The sequence below is a fragment of the Hirundo rustica genome, chromosome 2 (assembly GCF_015227805.2).
Source record: "Hirundo rustica isolate bHirRus1 chromosome 2, bHirRus1.pri.v3, whole genome shotgun sequence".
Taxonomy (NCBI): Eukaryota; Metazoa; Chordata; class Aves; order Passeriformes; family Hirundinidae; genus Hirundo; species Hirundo rustica.
In genome coordinates this window covers 108,939,437-108,960,934 of record NC_053451.1, presented here as the reverse complement: position 1 = coordinate 108,960,934, position 21,498 = coordinate 108,939,437, and the positions used below count along the sequence as shown (strand labels likewise).

Here is a 21,498-nt window from a genome sequence, read left to right as displayed (position 1 = left end):
GGGATGCTTAAATATGTCCTGTAAGCTTATAACACTTCAGTTACATTTTCTCCTGTTCTTTAAATATGCAAAATTTAATGAGGGATGAGGTTTTGTGAAAATGCTGCCTCCTTTATAACATGGGATATTTAGAGGCATTTTATGTTTTTATAATCTGATATTTCTTATCTTTAGATTAATAACATTGAATGTCCGAATTATCCATGCCCTGAGTGTGCAAAACAAAGATTTAAGTAGACCTGAGTAAGGAACACTGAGTGTGAGACATTTTTTATGGGAAAGTCAAATGAGGTTTGTTGAGTAATGACACAGACCCAGCCAGCCTTCCCTGCACATGATGGATTGCTGACAAGGAGGAAGCATGTACCTGATTGTGACTCATTCCAGAGAAAAGACATCTACTGTTCTCTCTTGATTTATAATTATTCATTTAGTCTGCTAAATGTAAGTCACGTTTCTCAAGACCTAAAAATTCTAATTATTATTCATATGGGGGATGTTATATAATGTACTCTTTTTACCACACCCCCCACACCCCCCAACAAACTGCATATTATAGTGCTAGAGCTCTAGGAACCCAGAGAACCCAGAGTATTTTTTCTTTTGTTTTGTGGGGTGGTTTTGTATGCATTTATTTCAATGTATTGCCTTCACATTTATTTAAGGGTTTCAAGTCTTATAATTTACAAAATAGTAAATGCAGTGTAATTAATTAGTTTAAAAAAAATTACAACCAGTTTTGTCACTTCAAGTGTTTCTAAAACTTTTATTAAATTCTTAGAAATCTTAAAATATTTTTCCAGCAATCTGGAGGATTAAACCATTTGGATAATTATCCCTAAATCCTTGTTGTTTTGTATTAGTACTGCTAGTAATACACCAGTACACTCTATTGTATCCCTGGTTCTAAAAAACTGTTTTTAAATCAAATTCATTACAATAGAATTGTGAACTTGACTAGTCATGAGATGGTGTGGACTGTGTGATTATTTGAAGAAAAAAAACAAACCCATTTGTTGAATCGGAATTCATAAATGTTGAAAGACAAGGAAACAATAAGTGCATTCTACATGGCTATCATAAAAGTTTATTAAGAAAAATCAGGAATTGCAGAGCTAGAAGCCAAATCAACAGCAGGCAAGTATTAGACTCCAAAAGTTAAAGAAAGGCAGGAGAGGGAGAAGGCTTCCCTGCTCATGGACCAGGAAGTGCTTCACTTTGGTTCACTCTGCCCATGAAGTTTGTCCAGTTTATAAATGGCTTTCTAACACTAACAATCTCTTTTCAGTAGCTACACACATCTCTGCAGCTTTGAGTATACTAAATTTTATACATGGGAGGTAACTAGTAGAGCAACGCTTTAATACCAACATGAAAATTAGTATTGTTCATTGCAGTTTTGAAATGGTTTGATAGTGTTCAGTAAATTGGAATAAATTGAAAGTTACTATTTAGTTTGATTAAAACCAGGAAAAAGGAATGAACAACCAAAACCAAAAAGTCATCAGTGGATGGTAAAAAATTTCAATGACACCTGTTACTTAAGAATTTTGGATTACGCAGTTTAATATGCACTGAGTTGTACCTTCAAAATATTTTCTCAGTGTCTACTTTTATCCAGAAAACAGCTGTTGTTCGGTAATAATATTTTTTAAATTATAGAAGTAAAACAGTAAGGAGTACAGCTTGTCTGTATATATCATATATAATCCGAAAACAATAGCAAATAATTTGGAAGTAAATAATTTGAAAATATTTAGAGAAGGGCATGTAAAAACGACCTACAAGAGAGGAGACGAAAGTGATGAGATTTTTGGAGACGTAAGATTTACTTGTTTAAATTAAGAGTAACACATTTTGCATAAAAGGAGATAGATTTTTATTTGGTTGGGGGTTTTGCCTTCTAAATTATTACTGAAGGTTTGTGATATTCTATGCCTAAACCCCCAAATATTGAAAGCTATGGTTTATTTAAACCAATGAGTGTGAAATTTCCTTTGCTGAATGTCTGCCATACATTTCTTTTGATCCATTAGTGTAGACTGATTTCAAGACATTTGTATACCTCATTCTCGGAAACTTGGATAGTGAAAAGGAAACCCATTATTTTTCAAGCTGAATGAAAAACCATCAAAGGACCATGCCTTTTTTTTTTTTTTTTTTTTTTCTCCTTTACTGTCATGTTCCAGAGACATGAGATTTTGCAGTGTCATTTTTGCACCAAGTTTTTGCCTTTTGCCAAGTGAATTTAATGCCCAATACTTTTGGTTTGCCAGATCATTGTTTTTGTGTAGTAATTGAAGATTTTCTCAATGCATCTTGCTCAGTTCTTCTGCAACTCCTCACAGTGGTCTCATTGCACACCCACAAAATCATCTCAGCACCTCAGCAGGCTCCGCCTGGGATTGTAAGGCTCAGGCTTTTGTTCCTGGTGATTGCTCCAAGGAATGGTTTCTGAATTGGGAAGTAAAGGGAAATGAAAGGTCAGGAAATACTGACATGCAGAACTTTAGAACTTTTTTAGAACTTTTGAGTCAATAACACTTTATTTCCCCTCCAGCCATCATCTTCCTCAGATCTCTTTCATTCAGTCTTCAAAGAAAGATGAACATTCAGTTATTATACCAGGTTATTGTAAAATTACTCTTATTAACAGTGTTATGGTTTAATTAGTGTTTTGTATCAATTTATTTTGCTTATGAACCATTATTTTTATTTATAAAAACATTATTTTGTTTTTTATTTTTTTTAAATCTTGATATTACAGAGCATTAAGGATAACCTGGGGAGACTGCAGGGTCATGTAGAAATTATTAACAACAAGAAGACACCGGCTTTACAAAATGTTACACCAAAGGAAGCAGCAAATATACAAGAAAAGCTGACTCAACTTAATTTTGAATGGGAGAAAGTTAACAAGATGTACAGAGATCGACAGGCGTAAGTAACTTTTAAAACTTGCTCTTTCTAATAGCTTTCTTAAATATTTGGCCTAGTGTTGATGATTTTTGTTTTCTTCTTTTTGTCACAAACAATACTTTCTTCTAACTAAGCATAGAACATTTACGTATAATTGTAATTTAATTTGTGGGTGTTTTTGTAAAACTGAAAATATGAAAATATTTTGACCAGCTGTCACTTGCATTTAACCATTGAACTAGTAATGGTACATAAATTACTATGACTTATGAGATACACCTTTTTTCCAGCCTGAGTATTTAAGAGTTAACAAATAACTTTGCCTTAGATTAAAAAGTCATAGTTTCAAGCACTTATTGAATTACCATGGAAAAGTCCTTGACAATTCTTCTGAGAATGAATGACATTAATCTGATAAAGAAAATCATTATGTATGTATGTATCTATATATCACTAGTTCCAGTCACTGAAATTTTCCATTCAGAGGAATTTTACAAAATTGGCTCTTCAGGCAATGCTGAAAACTTGACATTAAAAGTTTTATTTGATATGCCACCTCAAAAGACAATAGATTGATATTTGATAGAATATCACTTTTTGCACTACACATATGTTTTCAAATATCACTTAACTAAGAAAATGTTGTTAAAAACTTTGTCATTATACAAAAATAAAAATTAGCTTAATATGCAAATAATTATTGCATTAATGATAGAATGAGATATGATTCTAAACACATAAGCGGATACTGGAAGAAAAAAAAAATACTTCATGTGGGTTTAGCCTGCACTGCGTTCTACAATCCAGTCCTTGGTAACTTTCATGTTTTCTTGTTTAGAAATATTGGTAAACAGCTGTCAGTCACTTTGCAGATTCCTAGACATTATTTCCACTGTCAGCCACTCACTAGCATTGATTATAAATTGCTGGAGAGAGAAGAGAGTAAAGCTTAAAAAAATAATAATCAGAGAGGTTAATAGTAAAAAATCTATGTCAGTAATCTTCATGTCATCTTTGATTTGTCTCAACATTTAGAGTGTGAGAAACTGAGACATTTGTAATCTGGTAAAGTTTACAAATTCTCCTTCTATGCCTGTTGCTATTTTGGATTTTTTTTTTTTTTTTCCAAATAGCAAGTGCTGTTCTAGTGTGCTAAGAAAAATCTTTTTTAAGTCCTGATGCCATGTACAAAAATGAAGGATAAGTTAGAAAAGAGGTTGAAGGAAATCTGCCCACACAGATAATCAGACCAGGAGATATTGGTGTTGAGCTTTTCCCAGAGACTGTCTTTGACCAAAGTCTTACTGGCTCAGTACCCCAATCTCTGAGAAACCTTTGGAATCTCCTTTCCCTGGAGACTGGCTTTTCCCAGCCTGTTGCTATTTTAGTAGACCAGTCTCTGAGAAACCTTTGGAATTTCCTCATATGCATTTTCTGCCACTGGTGCCTACCAAGCACAGCAATTTACTGTTAGTTGAAAGCTTGGACTATCATCACTGATGCTCAGGTATTCAGGTATTTAGCCAGCAGCAGAAGACTTGTGAGGTGAAATGAATTAGTGTTGGTCGAGTATTTTGAGGTCATCAGATAAAGGCACTAGAGAACTGTAAAGTATGATTACTGTCCAGCTGGCATTTCCCTGGGGGACTTATCATCTTTCAGTATGATGGACAGCGACTCAAGGTGATAATAAGCTTGAATGCGGTCTGATTCACACACCTTTCTTTTTTCTTTTAAATCTTTTGGGTTTGATGTCAGCCTTATTAACTGTGTAAGAGGCTTTGTTTGAACTCTGGTTGGTCCCTACACTTCCTGCTGTTTTGTGAGGTGCATTTGGACTGCACACAAATCCAAGGGATGAGGTGAAGAAGGACAGTATAGCCTTTAGCGTTTTACTTCTAGCAGTTTGTGTCTGTAAGGGTGAAAGTATCAGTGTAACTCTGCCCTTGAGACACGGATGAAGCTGCAATTAGGAGATATGCTATTGATGATGATGCTAAAGGACAGTTTTGGAATTGTTATTGGAGCTGTCTTGCTTTCAAGGGAGCATGTCTAAGTGAATTGGGAGTATTCCATGTACCAGGAGCAAATATACTGGAACTATGTTCATTTCTGAATATTGGTTTTATGAAATCAAAGGCTTGCAATAACATGGAAATTGTTATTTTAAGAAATGAAAAGTGATCTATCACCATGACAGATGGAAGAACAAAGCAACTTTCCTTACCACTCTACTTACTAGCAGAGAGCTTACTCTAAATCTCATAGAAGCCATTAGAAACCTTCATGTTGCATTCTTTTGTGTGAAATTGATTTCCTAGAAGTCCTGATTCATATCTAGATACTTTGTAATTAACTCTACACTGAGTTCCTTTTAATTAGAAATCAAAATAGATTTTCAGTTTGTTTTGTAGCAGAACCTGTGTCAATTTTTCAGAAATACACTATGAATGGTAAGTACTCAAATAGCTTTACAAGTGCAGTTATTCAACAGTATTTCAAAACCTTATTTCCCAGTTACTTTAACATGTTTCCTCTATTTAAATCAGTTAATATTGTACTTACTATAATATAGCAGACAAAATTTCATTGGAGAAAAAAAAAAAAAAAAAAAAAAAAAAAAAAAAAAAAGCTGTGGTCATCCTGGAGTACTCTTCCAGGGGCTTTAGAAACCTAGAATTAATGTATACTTTCACTCTTTCACAAATACAGTGAAACACTAATCTTCACTTACTAATTTTTTAAGTCAAGACTATATGTAAGCATGGTTCTTTGATAGGAGTGACTTTTTTTTCTGTTCCAATTAATTTCAGAACATAGTAACACATTGTGTTTCCAACAGATAAATGGCAGTGACATCATCTTACACCAAGTGGAATTTGTTTCCTTGGTTTCAGTTTTATGAGTGTAAAGCAAACTCCAGGAAACAGCAGTGGCATGATTTGTCTTTTGTGAGCTGAAGAGAAATTTATGATTTAATTTATAACTTTAACCTTTGCTTGATGCTAAATTTTTATGTTATCTTTTCCAACAGTTGTATTAAGGTAATAGAATCTGAATTTTGAAAGGTAAAGTTTCAGTGCCAGTAAGAAAAGTCACTCAGATGTCATAGTTTTTCCTGTCCTTGTACGGGAATTTCACAACAGTCTTCCTTCTTTCCAGGAGTCTTAAATACTGGGGTGTTTTTTGTATTAATCATGATTATTTAGGAGTGACACTTACACCAGGTTCCTATATACTTTAAATGAGAACATATAATTTTTTGGGGAAAAAAAACACAACAGAAGATAGGCTTTTAAATTACTGTCTTATATAACTTTTAAAGTTATATATCTTTCTTATCAGCATGCCACTTGTAAGAGATATTGTTTGTCTTTTCAGGATATTGTCTTCCCAGGAAATTTATGCCTAAGCCTTGCTTCTGTAAACAAGTGCTCCCTAATATTAAGGGAGCAGTGACACTGCCAGAAATCACTGAATCATTTAAGTGCAATAAAGTTTTCCAGAAGAGATGTTAATTTGAAATATTTATTTAGGAATTGAAGATGCAAATACAAATTAAAAAAAAAAAAAAAAAAAGACACAAAATGCAGGAAAAAATTTAAAAATACTTGAATATGATTCAAAAGCAACATACTAAACTTTTACAGATACTGTAGATGTTGAATATTTTTGAATCTGTTTCTTGATGATGAAATGAAATTCTAATGGACCTCTTATTTTAATGCCAGGCAACTAATTTTTGCCTTTTTTTTGTCTTATTTAAGAATTATCTTCTAGGGCCTACATTACAGACTATATTAATGCACATCTAATTAATCTCAAATCTACTAGAAGTTAAATGTTGTGAGAGAATATGGGGAAGTTGGTATGAGATATCTTTAGGAAGTGCTTCTTGATAATTCTGAAAAGTAGAAAAAAGTGAAATGCAAGTCTTATATCAGAAAAGACAGCAAATCCATAATAATGGTAATAAAGATACATTGACAGCTTTGTAAAATTCACAGAATTCACAGACAACTAGCAATTTTTGTAGTAACAAGAGTAAACCATAAAGAAATAGGTAATAGGTTTATAGTAAGAATTAGTTTCATTTTTTGATAACAGTACAACTGTCAACTTTTTCTGAATAACCTTTAACTAACAGTTGATTAGCTTGGTAAGGCCAAAGGGAAAACATTTATTATACATAAAGAATTGATTCATTGTCTGAGAAAATTCTTGCAGTAATATTTCTAAGACAACACGTTAGCAGATGTCATAAACCCTTATTGACATATATTCTTTTGAGTTGAGAACTACTCCAATCCATGGATCAAGATATTAGGAAAAAGAAATGAAATACATTCATTTTTCAAATATAAGTAACCAGCCTGTGTTCTGAATTACTGCAGGTCCAGCAAGTCTTGAGGATATGCCTGTCTATGGTATCTGAATCAGATCCAGCTTCTGTGCTCTTACTGCTTAGTAGAAATTACAGAGATATAATATCAAGAGATCTGCATTCATCCCGAGTGATGTATTAAGATTATAGTTATCTTTTCATAGTATGAGGTATTGTCTTGGAGTAGTATCGATAGGCAACTGACAAGTGTAAACCCAGATGTTAGAATACTGAGGAAATTATTCCATTGAATGTAGATCTACAGGAACATTTAGGTACCCCAACCCTTCTTTCATGTCCTCAATGTCTCATTTCAGAGGGGCCCAGCTCTCTCATTCATCTAATGCCAATCTTGTATAGATTTCTCATTAACATTCCACTATATAATCCTGCTTAGGTCTGAATCCCCCTGTGACTGTTCATTGTACAACTATTTAGCCTTGCAAAGAAATATTAAAAGGGCACATTTAGAACTTTTAAGAAAATGGTTTTGTAGCCTTGAGGGCCATATCTATCTTAAGGAACATCAAAATGGAATTATTGTAGGCGATTCTTTAATTTTAATTAGACATACTAGGGGGCCGTTTAAGCTATTTATGTTTTCCTTCCCAGAGTTTCTCAGTTGTGGATTTCCAATTTTCACCTGTGACACTAACAATGCTCTGTAAATGTGAAGTCATTGAAGATATGAGTCCTGTGACCTACCTTTAGCTGTCCAAGTTTTAGTTACCTATTTTACAGTACTTGCCTATGTTCTTTCTCAATTAAACACTGCCAGGCAATCCATTTCACGGGTAACTTTTGCACTATGTATAGTGGGTCTGCTGACTCTTCAGGGAGACCAGACAAGATAAGAGACACTACTTTGGGACAGATAAAATTAGGGGGGATGGGTCTTAAGCTAGAAAATATAACAAAAAAATACAGTTTAATTTATATCTAAACGTGTTATATATCTCTTTCACTAAGCCCAGTCAGCATTTCTTTGTACTTGCTTTAACTCTGACAAAGTGAATGACAAAAATGAATGTTAGCTGGCTTTGTTTCAGTACAGGGAGAAAAGCAACAAGTGGAAGGCATAGGTATTGTAAGAGATAGTGAGAAATAGTGGCTGTTCTCTTCCAAAAAAATCTGCTCACATATTTCTGTTGAGGTTGTAAGTCTTGTTATTAGAATTACCCTTGGCTCGGGATTCAAGGTGAAAGTGAAAGCCAGAACAGATTAGTTCATCCCCAATGAGAGAAGAAAATTATTTCCTTTCTAATGTTAATCTCAGAATAGCTACCATGCCTTAGTTACATGCAGGGTAGGTTTTTTTTGGTTTTTGTTGTTTTTTTTTTTTCCTTGCTTTCTTTCACAGTGACTCAAATTGTTCATTTAGATTTTGAAAAGGGCAGCTTATAATGCTTGACTCTTACAGCCAGCGTTAGTTGTTAATTTCCATACCCTGCTTACTGTACAAAATGCTCTCCATAGCAGTTGCTTTATAATCAAATTCTTGCAACAAATTTGCTACTTAATTTGCCCCCATAATATTGCACCATCAAGTTAATGTATTGGTTAATTTCACTGGTTGCTTAATTGCTTGCAAATAAGTAATAAATAATGTATAACAAACATGAGTAACATATAAATGTTTTATTATGGACAATCTAGATAAGGCTTTCTGTCAGTTTTTATAATGTAAAGAAACACAAAATATGCAGGAATTTTTTTGTGGCCTGCTTTATAAGTAAAAAGATTAAATTTATAGCAAGCTGGATTTTTTTTTTTTTTTTTAACCTTATATATGGCCATTAAAATGTCTCTTTTCATGGGGCACTATATGTAAGATCATCTTCTAAATGGAACAGCTATAAGTAAAATCTAAAATTATTTGTAAAACTTAAATAGCAAATTTGAGGCAGGGTAAGAAATAACACTGTAGCTTTTGGGAAAAGAGCTATGCTTATTGAATTACTGTCATAGTTTAATTAAAGAGTTTAAAAGGGAAAATACTTGGTATGGGAATTGAAGGTGGCTATATTGTAAAATGAGGTGAAAATAACTTGCTCAGAATTTCTTTTGATAAGTAGAGGAGATAATCTTGCATGTGTTTGTGCTGTGAAAGTGTTTCAGCTGAAAAAGAATCTTGTATGTTTTAAAATCGTCAACCCTCAAGCCTGACAATTAGCATAACTTAGCATAACTTTCCTGTAAAATGCTCAGTGACAAAACTGCACCACATTCATACAGGAATTATTGTAGAGCCTTTTTCTGCTGTACAAACAAAGATTTTCACTGAAAAGTCTAGGAAATGTTATGGCTTAGTCATGAATATGTGGGCTGTAGAACTATGGGAATGCAAATATGTATGAAGAGAAATGCAGCAGAAGCAAATAGACTCTGAGCCATCTGGATATGAACTGTCTTGGGCCCTCATGTCAGATACACAAAAAAAATACGACATTGTGGTCAGTGTCATAAGCTGTGAGGCCCAGCTGGAATGAAGGGTATACTTGCTTTAGGGGCAGTGCTATGTTAGTGCATTCACAGATAGCCCTGATTTATAGCCAACCACCTCAAAGCACAGGCAGAGCTCATTCATGCTCAGCTGCATCCGTCCATGTAGATAGAGCCTGAGAGAACTGCAGGGTATCCTCAGGTCCCAAACTTTATTTGCGGTGACTCCAATTACCTTCTGTAAGTGTTGACGAATAAGGTGTACTTTCACTGTTGGTATTGAATCATTGCATTGTGCAGTGCCAGAATTTTTCAGCTGGATGAATATTTAGCTGGGTCAGCTGTGCACTGGATGAAGGATGAGGTTGCAGGAGCTGCCATTAGGTCCAATGAATATTGGATGTACTGAGGGGAGCTCCTTTGCAGAATTCCCTTGAAGCTTTTTAAGGAATTGCCGCTCTCTAGTTGCCGTGGTGCAGTGTACACCTCCCTGGAAGTACCTCCCGGGAAAGCATTTTTGACAGTAGAGGGAGCCTAGTCTTTTAACATCTGTAGCTAAAGTCAGAAGTTACAGTTTTCTGTTTTATACAGTTTTCATCACTGTTGTTTCTCAGCTCTCAGTACACATTCTGGCTGTCATCTAATAAATATAATTTTCTTTTTCTTCCTCCAAGGCAGTTTGAAATGAACCTTTTTCTTGTATTAAATGTATTACATACACCCCTGTGTGCCAAAGAGACAAAGAAGACACACACTATAGTTAGAGTAGAAAACAGCAGATTTTGTGATAGTCTCAGACCTCGCTACTAATAATTTTGAGTTTACAGGGTTCAGCCTTCTGTCCTGGTGATATTCAGTAATTCCTTGGGGGTGGTAAGCTTTCAAATTTTCTTTTCTTTATGAGCAAGTGTGTGAGGTGATTTTGGTGAAAACTAGTCAGTATTTCTGGTGTTATCCAAAACGTAATGGCAACAGAACTGACAAAAACTGTTTGTCTAATTTTTATAGCACTAGGTACACTACACATTAATAGAGTAGATTCTGATCCCAACGATTTTGACCCTTGAGATTAATTTAGCCTTTTTTGTTTGTTTGCTTATCTTTATTTGTCTGTGGAACTGTGAATATTTTTTAAAATAGAAAAAAGTTTCCTTTTTAAATTGAAGCAGAGTATCACAGGAATGTTTCGTAAAAGGAAGCAAAAAGCCTCTTTTCTATTTGCTGTTATTTTGGGGGTCTGTGGCATCCCATCCTTAACAGGAAGGGAAGGTGTACCCAAGATTTATACATGCCATTTTCAAAAAGGAACAACAAAAGTCAGATGGTGAAAATATACTTCCCTCTAGCCACCCCCCGGCTCTTGCTAGCTCAGTTATTCAGGGGTTTTAGGGAAATATATTTCAGAGAGACAGAATAAAGATTTCAAAAGAGTGGCTCTCACCCCCCAGGCTTCCATCCAAGCTTTATTCTCAATGTGATGTTCCAGGAGCCTGAGGAGAGAGAGAACCAGGAAGAAACAGGGGTATATCTAGTTTTGGGCCAAGGAAAGATGTTGGCCCTGAGCCAATACGGTCAGGTGTAAGTATAATAGGGAAAAAGGGTTTAACTACATGGCACAGGCTTCAGCGGGATTCTGAGGGGAAAAACCATTCCTCAGAGGAAAACAACATGATGGAACATAAATGCTTGCAAAATTTCATTACTGAATTATAAACATGAAAGAAATTGGTATAAGTCTGTTATAGTATAAGTATACGGTGGTGGATTTTGACTAAGGGGTCACAGGTGAAATGGAAGAGGGAGAAAGAAATTTAAGAGAGGGAGAGAGAGAAAAAGAAAGAGAGAGAATGAAAAAAAAAAAGAAAAAGAGAGAGAAAAAAAGAAGAGAGAGAGAGAGACAGAGGAAGGGCCACAAGGATCCAGCTAATGGGGCGAGCACCACCCAGGCTTTGTGGAGGCACCTTTTTAAAACTAAGTTTTCCTCACCTAGGAGCTAAGTTTCTTGCTTTCTATACAAATAAGATATCATCATCAGTTTGTTCCAGACCTCTCTGAAAATAAGTCAGGGAGTTAGTGGGGGACTTTAAGAGTCTTGATTGGGGAATAAAGACTACTGGGCTGGCCTCTGGCCAACAGTCCATGCCCTCTCCTCGACCTCATTCCTGTACTTGCCCTGTGCTGTTTTGTTCTTCACTCCAGGAGCCAGAACAAGGCCAGTTGTCCCAGGAAAGTGCTGCCCTGCCTCTGCCTGGCCCCTTCTTCAGCCACATGCTGTTCTTACTCACAGTGTGTTCCCACCAGCAGCCCTTGGTTGACTCCATGGCTATCCGTGTTTGGGACATGCTTAACCCCTTATCTTCTGGGCTTCTGCAGGGGACTATGCCATAGATGAATTGCAAGTAGTTCTTTGCAATGTGATAATCTTTGTTTCTTCCTGGAATATATAGTTTCCTTCTGGATTAAACTTTCATTATTTCATGTGATTGGTAATTATTGTAAGTGCCTAGTTGCTTTTCTAGTACAAGAGAGATTAATTCTTAGCGTAAGGTTAAAAATGTTCTTTCAACAGTTACACTAAAATAAAATGAGTGACAATTATTTTGCTCTCCTATATAATTAAGGCTGATATCACTCAGGAAAATTGGATTTAGTAATAACTCCATTAAGACCTTGAGGCAATTCTCCATCTATTAGGGCAACATAAGGATAACACTGTAAGTTTCTATAGCCTCAATTCGAGTTAGATTATCTGATTTATTCTTTCTGTCCACAAGTCTCATATGATGGCAAGAAAATTAAAAAGAGGTGGGTAGCAAGACTGAAAAACAATAAGGAAAAAAATTCACATGCAATTCCCATAGAATAGAGTTTACCTATATTTTGCTTCTGTGCATTCATTAGCTGGATGGCTGGAATACAGTTGCCAGTCAAAACAGAAGTCAGGGACCCTCTGTTTTTCTTTTTGGAGTGTTAAAACAAGTAAAATGTTCTTTCTTCTCTCCAGCAACCAATTTTTCAAAATCCTATAACAGCACAATTACCTTTGAGGCTTCCCTCTCAGATTTGGCTGAAATTGGCTAAAAGGCTAGAAAATTTATTCTTGGAAATGAATGATGAACAACATAATCACTGAAGTTTTGTTTCCTTAGGTTTTATTTGCTTAGCTTGTTAGTCATAAAAAATTCACTAGAATCCCTTTTAGGAACTGATCTCTGGGTGATTACACCTTGCTCCCATATTTTTCCTTTGTCCTGAGCTACTGATGAAAGTGCTGTGTAAGATCTAGCTATGGTGACTTAGTGTTTTAATTTCCTTAATAAGTGTCACAGAATCACAGAATAATTCCAGTTGGAAGGACTGTCAGGGGCTCTCCCAGTCTAACATTCTGCACAAAACATGGTCAACACTAGTAGGTTACTTTAGCCAGGCAGGTCTTAAAGACCTTCAACAGCAGAGACTGACCCACTTCTTGGAAATCTGTTCCGCAGCTTGACTGTCCTCATGGTTCAATATTTTTTTCCTTATATCTTGTCTAAAACACTCATTTGCTTTTATATCTGTTGTCTTTCATCCTCACACTGTGTACCCCTCTGAAGAGCCTGATTGAAGCTCTTCAATGACCTCCTCACAGAACAAGTGCCCCAGCCCCATGATTTTGTGGTGTTGTCCTGTTGAATTCACTCCAGTTGGTTAAGGTCCTGTTTTGACCAGTGCAAAACCAGACACAGTGTTCTGGATGTGGCCCAGTGAGACCTGAGTGAGAAAGAGCAGACTTCTCTCAGTCTGCTGGCTGTGCTGCTGTCAATGCAGCCCAGGATATACTTGATTGTTTTGGCTAACAAGACACACTGCTGGTTCATGTCCCACTTGCTGCCCACAGGACACCAGATCCTTTTTTGCAAAGCCACTTCCCAGCCAATCAATTTCCAAACTATATTCTTGCAAGGGGTTCTTCCTTCACAGGTGCTGGACTTTGCATTTCTTGAATAATTCAATGGGGCTTCTGTTGGCTCAGCCCTATCTAGCAACCTCTGAATGGCAGCTCTGTGACTCAGCATGTTAACTTTTCCACCTCTGATATAACCATGATGATCGATGGAGAGCTTTAGAACAACCCTGTTGGAGTTGTTGGTAGATGAAAAATTAGATATGAGCAGGCAACATATACTTGCAGCCCAGAAAGCCAATGGCATCTTAGGCTGTAAAGTGTCTGCTCTCCCAGTGTCCTGGGGTGCAGCCTGGCTGGGGGAGAAGACTTGTAGGGTTTGAGTTCTGTGACGTAATTCTTGACTTGCAACTACACACACAAAGTTGTCCTTCAGTTGTGCTTCTGAAGAAGGACTTCACCTCCTTCAGTCATGCCTATGACCATGAAGAGCAAGGGGAGCCTCTTGGTCCTTCTCCTTTTTTATAGGTTCATTATATTTTTCAGACTTTATGCAGTTTTATTCTTATAGAACTCTGATGTCATACTCATGAAGAAAATATATGCATATAGCATGTATGCATATACCATAATGCTTCTTTGAATGGTAGGGGGTACTGCATCTTGTGGAAAACCCTGCAAAGAAATCAGGACCGTCTGATATAAACATTCTCCCTTTAAAACCTCTAAAGTCTCATGCACTCATCAGTAAGATTTCCTGTGGTCTCTCTCTAGAATCTGCTTGATACAGACCTCTGGAATATGTTAATAATCAGAGGTTATTGTTCTGTGGTCCTGCAGTGTCTGTCCACCTTATCTAGGAAAGGACTTGGATTTCTTGAACTTTTAAACATTTAAAAAAATTCAAAAACCCGAGCACCTGCATCTCAACAAACCAGAAACTGTGAATATTATTTCTATCTATGCAGATTTTCAGAAATGTCTTCTAAGTCTCATACTTCATCATTTTACTCACAGTGTTTCTTTCAAACATTCAAACTCTTTATTGTCAGTTCTAGTTAATAAAATTCTAAAAGTGATAATGTTTGATTTTCCTTTATCACTATTAAAAAAAGAGCTTCCTTCCACCATTTTTATTAGCTATTATTGTAAAGTACTATGTCTGGCTGCAGAACTCTTTTTCCTGGCCGTAAATTTGCCTTCCAAAGTATAACACGTTGTTTTAGTTTGAATCCTCTGTACATTTATCTTTGTGTGTGTAGTTGCATGCATGTATGAAAGTGCTTTTAGCTGCTCCATTCTAATTTTTCAGTCAGGTTGAGAGATATTGCAGTTATATTTAGAACCATTTTGAGAAAGGGTAAAGAAACTTAATCTTTATAAGGCTTTATGCTCCAGATTTTATTGACCAATGCAGCAGTTTATTCTGCAGAACTGGAAATTTAGTGGTTTTAGGTAAAAACACCTATTTGCATAATTCTTGGCTGCCGTAAGGCTTGACTTTCTAAGTGGTTTTGCCAAGTTGGTCTCGACATATAGGCCTTTAGAGCACTCATCTTCCTGGGCAAAAGAAGGCCTTTGACTGCTGAATCAGGCACTTTATTCCTTTAGTTCAGATGAGAACTTCTGACACTGATGTTTAATACCAGCCTTAGAAAGGAGTAGTCTTGTGCTACTTCCTTGCCACAAGGGGGAGAGGGTTTTTTTCCCCCTGTTTCCTTTTCTTTTTATTTTTTCCCTGTTTTCTTTTCTCTCCTGCAGTGATCATAACTACTTGAACAGAATTTTCGCCTTGTGTTCTTATAATATTATTATGAGTGGGATGCTCACACTTGCCCAGAAATACACTCATGAGATGTGATCTCATATCCTATGAGTTCATCAGTATGCATCTCATGATAGTCTTATAGCTTTTGAGAAAGAAATCATATGGACTAAGAAGTGATATGGTAATGTGAAATTGAATTTTCTACAAACAAAATGAGAGGATACTCTGAAGAAAGAAATAGGCTATCAATAGTTGTATGTTTTGTCTGTTAGCATAGTTAAAGAAAAGCAAAATATAAGGAAAATGTAGCTGAGACCATTCTAAATATTCTTTAAATAAAAATAGTCAATAATTTGTAACATCTATTCTAAATAGTAGAAATAAATGCCTCTGTTTTCCATTTTCTTTTCTCTGTGAGAAAAGAAAAAAAAAAAAAGTAAACTCAGTTTCAGTAGCTGTTTAGCAGCAAGCACATTTTAAAGAATTCCAGTTTCTAGGATTCATATATTTAGTATTTTTTCAGTAGCTGTCTGTCTCAAATTTCATCCAACATCTCAGAATTGTATGCCAAAATCTAGGTTCTTTTAATGTTTTCAATATGATAAAATTTTCACCTTGATTTTTAAAAGGGATATCTGAAAATGCTGACAAAAAATAGTAAATCTCAGAATTGTTGTGTTCTAAAGCAGTAAAAAGTCTAAACTTTTTAACTTAGGAAAATTAATAGCTTAGGTATGCAGTCTGAAAAAATCTGTTTATTAATCTTCTGCTTGGAATGTTTAAAATGTTTTGTTTAAATGTTAAAATGTTTATTTTGCAGAAATATCTATTAACATGCTTCAGTGTATAGACTGCCTATATTACTATAGCATAAAATATGCAGTAATTGTGAATGCTTTCCATGTAGAACTAAAAAATTAATTTGCAGGTTTTACTACATAACAGAATTTAGTCATCAAGACATTTGTTGAATATTTTGGTTTTTCAAAGCCAGACTCTGCCCCTTTGTAAGGTTGTGCGTATTATGCCTTCTTTAATGGTAGATATTCTGCAATTAAAGCTTGATTTTGTGGTATTGTAGGGCCGCTCAAGACACATTGCTTTCCCATGATACTCTGGCAAAACCTTCAGAAGTGTTTTCTGGCTGTGCACATGACACTTCTACTCAGATGTCATACAGTTAATGATGACATGCAAAGAGATCATAAGCAATAACAGAAGTTGTCTTATGTATTAAATAGTTCTGAATTCTATATCTAGACCTTTTAACCTCTTATTTAGTTTCCTTAAGAAATCTGGCTAAATCAAAACATCCTAAAAAATTATATTATTTTCAGTTAATAAATAAGACAGGAAGAGGTGTGATATTCAGATGCTTTTTAAAGGTTTGATAAAAATACTCTAATTTGCCAAGAAATGAACCTTAAATTCCATCCTGACACTCTGCCCACAAGAGCACTTCCCTCAAGTGCCACCTTTATGAACATAAGGAGGGACTGAAGTGAGAAGCTGTGACAGATGTTAGAAATAACAAAGTGTTTGGAAAATATTTGCCCTTTATCCTGTGATTTTTTTTTTTTCCCTGTTTTTCCTTCTTTTCTTCCCTCCCTGCTCTCCCCTGGGCACTGCACCCATGGGGCCAGGGCTGCCTGGTGTCTCTGCCATGTTCCCAGCGCTGTACAGGACTGACTAACAGAAGTGTTTTTTCCATCTTTCCAGCGTATTTTTTCCTTGCTGTCAGGATACAGAATGCCCTCTGACTAGATGGAGACCAAGATGAAACGTAAATCTGGGGAATCACTGAGTTGCTCTTTTCCACTCAGGTTCACAGGCCCTCATGTAACACAAAAATGTGCTACAGACACCTACTGTTCCATGAATCTTTTCCTCTGAACTTTTTAAGGCTCCTCTGTAGTTAGTGACTTATTTCTATTATCCCCTCTGATTTCAGTGTAGAAATGGTGAGATTAGGAATTTACCGTTGAGGCTTTTCTATCGAGGAAAAAGTATTTCTGGTTTTCCTCAACAGATGAAAGACTGCATCTTACAATGAATATTAATTTTAAAAGCTACTATGCTAATAAAATCAAATCAATAATATAATCAAGCAAGAAAATTTAGTTAAAAAGCATAAAGGTCAAATACACCCCAGGTTCAAATATTTTAATTATGATTGCTTTAAGCATTTTTTTTTTTTTCCTTTTTCACTACGCACAACTGTGTGCCTTGTCTGTGTGTGTATAGCATTTGATAACATGGTAGATCAGTGAAAAATCAGAAGGCATAGATATACTTAAGAAAGAATAATGCTGCATTTTCATATTGTCAGGGTGATTAATGACAACCACTGTAGTTTGCCAGTAAAGAAAAAGGAGAAAATGTTGCTGCCTTTCTGAACTGATACTCTTTAGTAGACACTGTGGGAGACTGCAAGCCCAGAAATAAATTCCTCTAATAACCATGAGTGTCTTTGTCCCTGCAGGGTGCTAAGCAGACCAACAATTCTCTTCACTGTCTTTAAATCCTCTGGCACAACAGCAATGCCAGTTCAAGTGCATCTCTTTTCTCCCATTTGGATACACAATCCTTTGGTCAGTTCCCCAAGTCTTTCTGCATCCTATAAAGCACCATCATCTTGCACATACTGTACATAGCAGGATAGACCTTGTTTCCAAGGTGTCTTCGTGGGAAGCACCAGTCAAACATGGTGATCCTAGCAACCATTGGGCTGTGCACGGTTGTGGTTTTGGCATCCTTTCTCCAATCAGTTCTGAAAAGGCTGGTACATTTGTAAACAATTCCTGTGTGCTCTGTTCCGTTGTAAAAATGAGAGGGCAATTATCCACATCAGACAAAGAGAAGGGGATCTGTAGTTTGATGGCGTGAAAATAGAAAGCTTCTGTAACCACCTAATGCTGACTCTCTTCTGGCACTGTAAGTCAGAAGCAGCTCCACTGCTTTCAGTGGATTTGCACTACTATAGGAAAGGAAAAATTTAAAAACAAAACAAACAAACAAACAAAAAACAAACAAACAAATAAAAAAACGCTAGAACTCATTACTCTTGAAAGAGATAAAAATCATTTTGCAGCAAAGTTTTGTTTCAGCTTGTGGTCCATGGAGCAGTAGTACACAAATATACAATCATATATGAAAACATTTATAGAATGAGACTTAGCAGTCATCTTTGAGTGTCCAGGTCAATTCTCACCTGGATTTGCTGTTTTTATTAAACCTCTTTTTCAGACTTGTCATCTGCTGCTATAGTCACTAGTAGCAGACATTACAGATGCTTTGTTTTTGAAGTCAAGTCCATGACATTCAGTGCAGGCAAGATGTAGCATCTTGCCTGGTGAAAGAAAATAGGACTTAATCACAGTTTCCATATCCTTTTTCTTCACCAGCTCAGGTTATTTCAATAAGTGTTGCTGTTAACTCAATGATTCTCCAAAGTATCCTCTAAAGTATTAATATTCCTCTAAAGTATTAGTGTTCCTCTAAAGCAGGGAAAATGGTGACATTGTTAAAGATTATGGAAGACCAGACAGCTACAGAACCTGAGCTGGGTAGGGCCACAGACCTCCTGGTCCTGGTACAGTGGAAGCTGTAGGAGAGGGAAACCCAGGGCAAGAACAAGAGGTGCAGACACCACTCTGCCCACTCTGGCTGCTCTGACAAGAGAGGATGTGACAAGGACATCGCTGGTGCAAGAGAATGTAACTGGGACTAGAAAACAAAAACATTGTGCTGCTGAGGGAACAGGGACAAAGGGGTTCGAGTGGAAAACTTTGTACAAAAGTTATAGAACTATAGATACTGGTGATTAGTGTTACAAAGTGACTTTTGTTTGCATAGCATGGTCTGTCCTTCAATCACTGCAAATAGAAAGGTAGAATACATTGCATTGAGAGTACCTGCTGGAAATGTTGAAACAGTAATGTAAAACATGCTTGACATGATCTGAACAATGCAGAACATGTTAAGACAGAGCAGAAATGATAAATCAGCATTTATGGTCATTCAGGGATACCTCAGTGAGCTACCTTTGAGCCCTCTGTGTACTTGGAAGGAAAATAGGGGAGACTGAAACTGAGGCTGAAACTCTTGATTTAGCTTGCCCTTTGTGCTTGCATAACTGGGAGCTCTGGGAGTGCTACGTGTGGCCTCTAATATTCTGATAGGGACAGAGGAAGAGCACACTTTTTGTGAAGTGTAAACTGCGTAGGCTTCTACAGTCTTGAATATGATATGTCTGTGAACAGAGTAAGAGAAGGTTGTATTGAAAAGAAAATAAAAAGGTCTGTGAATAACTTGTAGTTTTCTAGGACTTATCATTAGCTAAGATTTTTATATTGTACAAATTTCCAACTTTGATTAAAGTGCATGGAATGGTTATTCTCTACCTTAACTCTGAATTGTCTGGTCACTAAACAGTGAAATACAAAGCAGAAGTTTTAAAAACCCCACAGTTTTAACTCTTTAATAATTCCCTCTCCCTTTTATTTGTAGCTTCAAAACAACAATACTGTCTTTCACAAGACAGCTAGACAGCTAAGCTCATTCTGTTCCTCCATTTACTTTTTGTTGTTGTTTAATATTTCTATTTTATCACCTATGTAAATCCTTGGATGCAGTCAGGGTTCCTCGCCAGCTGGGCTAAATGACAGCAGGTTGCTTGCTTAGCACTTTCAAAGGGTGCCAAGCCAGGATGCTCCAGATTCCTTACCTGTTAACAGAGAAGGAATAGCAATAGGTAGTGGGGATAATTTTGTTATTCACTGCCTTGGTCCTAGGTCAAGAGAAAAAATAGTAAATCATGCATCATCATCATGAATGCATAGTTATTTTATGTATTTGGTATTTCTAAAACTGCCCAGTGGTATTCTTTCTGTTGCTGTCAGCAGCATTTGTCAAGGAGACTTTCTGTACAAACTCAGCAAATCATCTAGTGAGCTAAACCTCACCTCCAGGTTAATGACTGCTCAACCTAGCCCTGTGTTTGCTAAAGGAGAGAGGGACAAAGTGCAACTTCTCATTCTCCAAACAAGTAGATGAGGATGAGGATCTAGTGACAATTTTCAGACTCCTGAAATCAGCAGCCACGGTATGGAGCAGAGGGGCCTATTTCAGCATACACTTGGCACTTAGGAGCCCTTCATCCCCTGCAACAGAAATCTGTTGATCTCTTGTTTCTTATTTGTGAAATTGTTAGCACCATGATTTGATAGTGACATCCTTTTGGGTTTATGGACCTACAGCACTGGGGTTCACTGACCCTGTATATTCCTGTGGACTCATGCTCAGTGGAGTTTATGATGACAGTAGTAGAATCATAGAATATTGAATCTAACTCCTGACCCTGTGCTAGACACACCAAGATTCACCAGAGCATTGTTCAAAGGCTTCCTGAACTCTTTCAGCCTTTGTGCTGTGACCCCTTCCCCTGGGGAGCCTGCTCCAGTGGTCAGCCACCCTCTGAGTGAAAAACCTTTTCCTGATATCCTAAAAACTTTCCCCAACCTTCCTCTGCTACCCAGTTACATAACCTCTGGTCTAGCTGACTTCCTGGTGAATGGTGGAAGCTCTGGCCATCAGCTACTGCAGATGGGTCATTTTTTGGGTAAAAAGAGATGTAAGGCTGTGCAGTGTATGCACACCCTGGAAGGGACCCAGCACCCAGCCGGGTGAGCCTTGACTGTGCTAAACAGGTTTAATCTTGCACTCCATCTGCACAAATCTTTTGCAGTTGGGCTTGACATTAGTACTGTTTGAGGAAAGAAAGGTAGATTACTACCCCAGAGCGGCACACAGATTCTGAGCAGGATGTCTGAATTTTAGTCCTTTTACTGCATCACCCTTTTTTCCCCTTAGTAGTAGAGAGCACAAGAAATCTTGGCTACAGTGATGTGATAATCCTTGAATTTTAACATTTTCCCTAGTCAGCATTTTTGTATTTAAAGTATCTTTTGAAATGTAAATTATTCACTGAAGTCATCAGTGTGTACCAGGCAAAGAGTGAAAAATCAAAATAAAGCCTTTCTATACATATATATACAGACAAGTATATATTTATGTACATTGCACACAGTTAAATTTTCT

General features: G+C 36.5%; 1 protein-coding gene across 7 annotated transcripts in view; it reads left to right on the top strand.

Annotated features, from left to right (window-relative positions):
* Window positions 1-21,498, top strand: part of DMD (dystrophin) — a 1,060,860-nt gene that overhangs the window by 476,868 nt on the left and 562,494 nt on the right. For all 7 annotated transcript variants that reach the window (XM_040088691.2, XM_040088709.2, XM_040088718.2 and 4 more), the window contains one exon: window positions 2,768-2,940. In XM_040088691.2, the coding sequence (XP_039944625.2) occupies window positions 2,768-2,940 (173 nt within the window). The remainder of the gene's footprint in view (window positions 1-2,767; window positions 2,941-21,498) is intronic.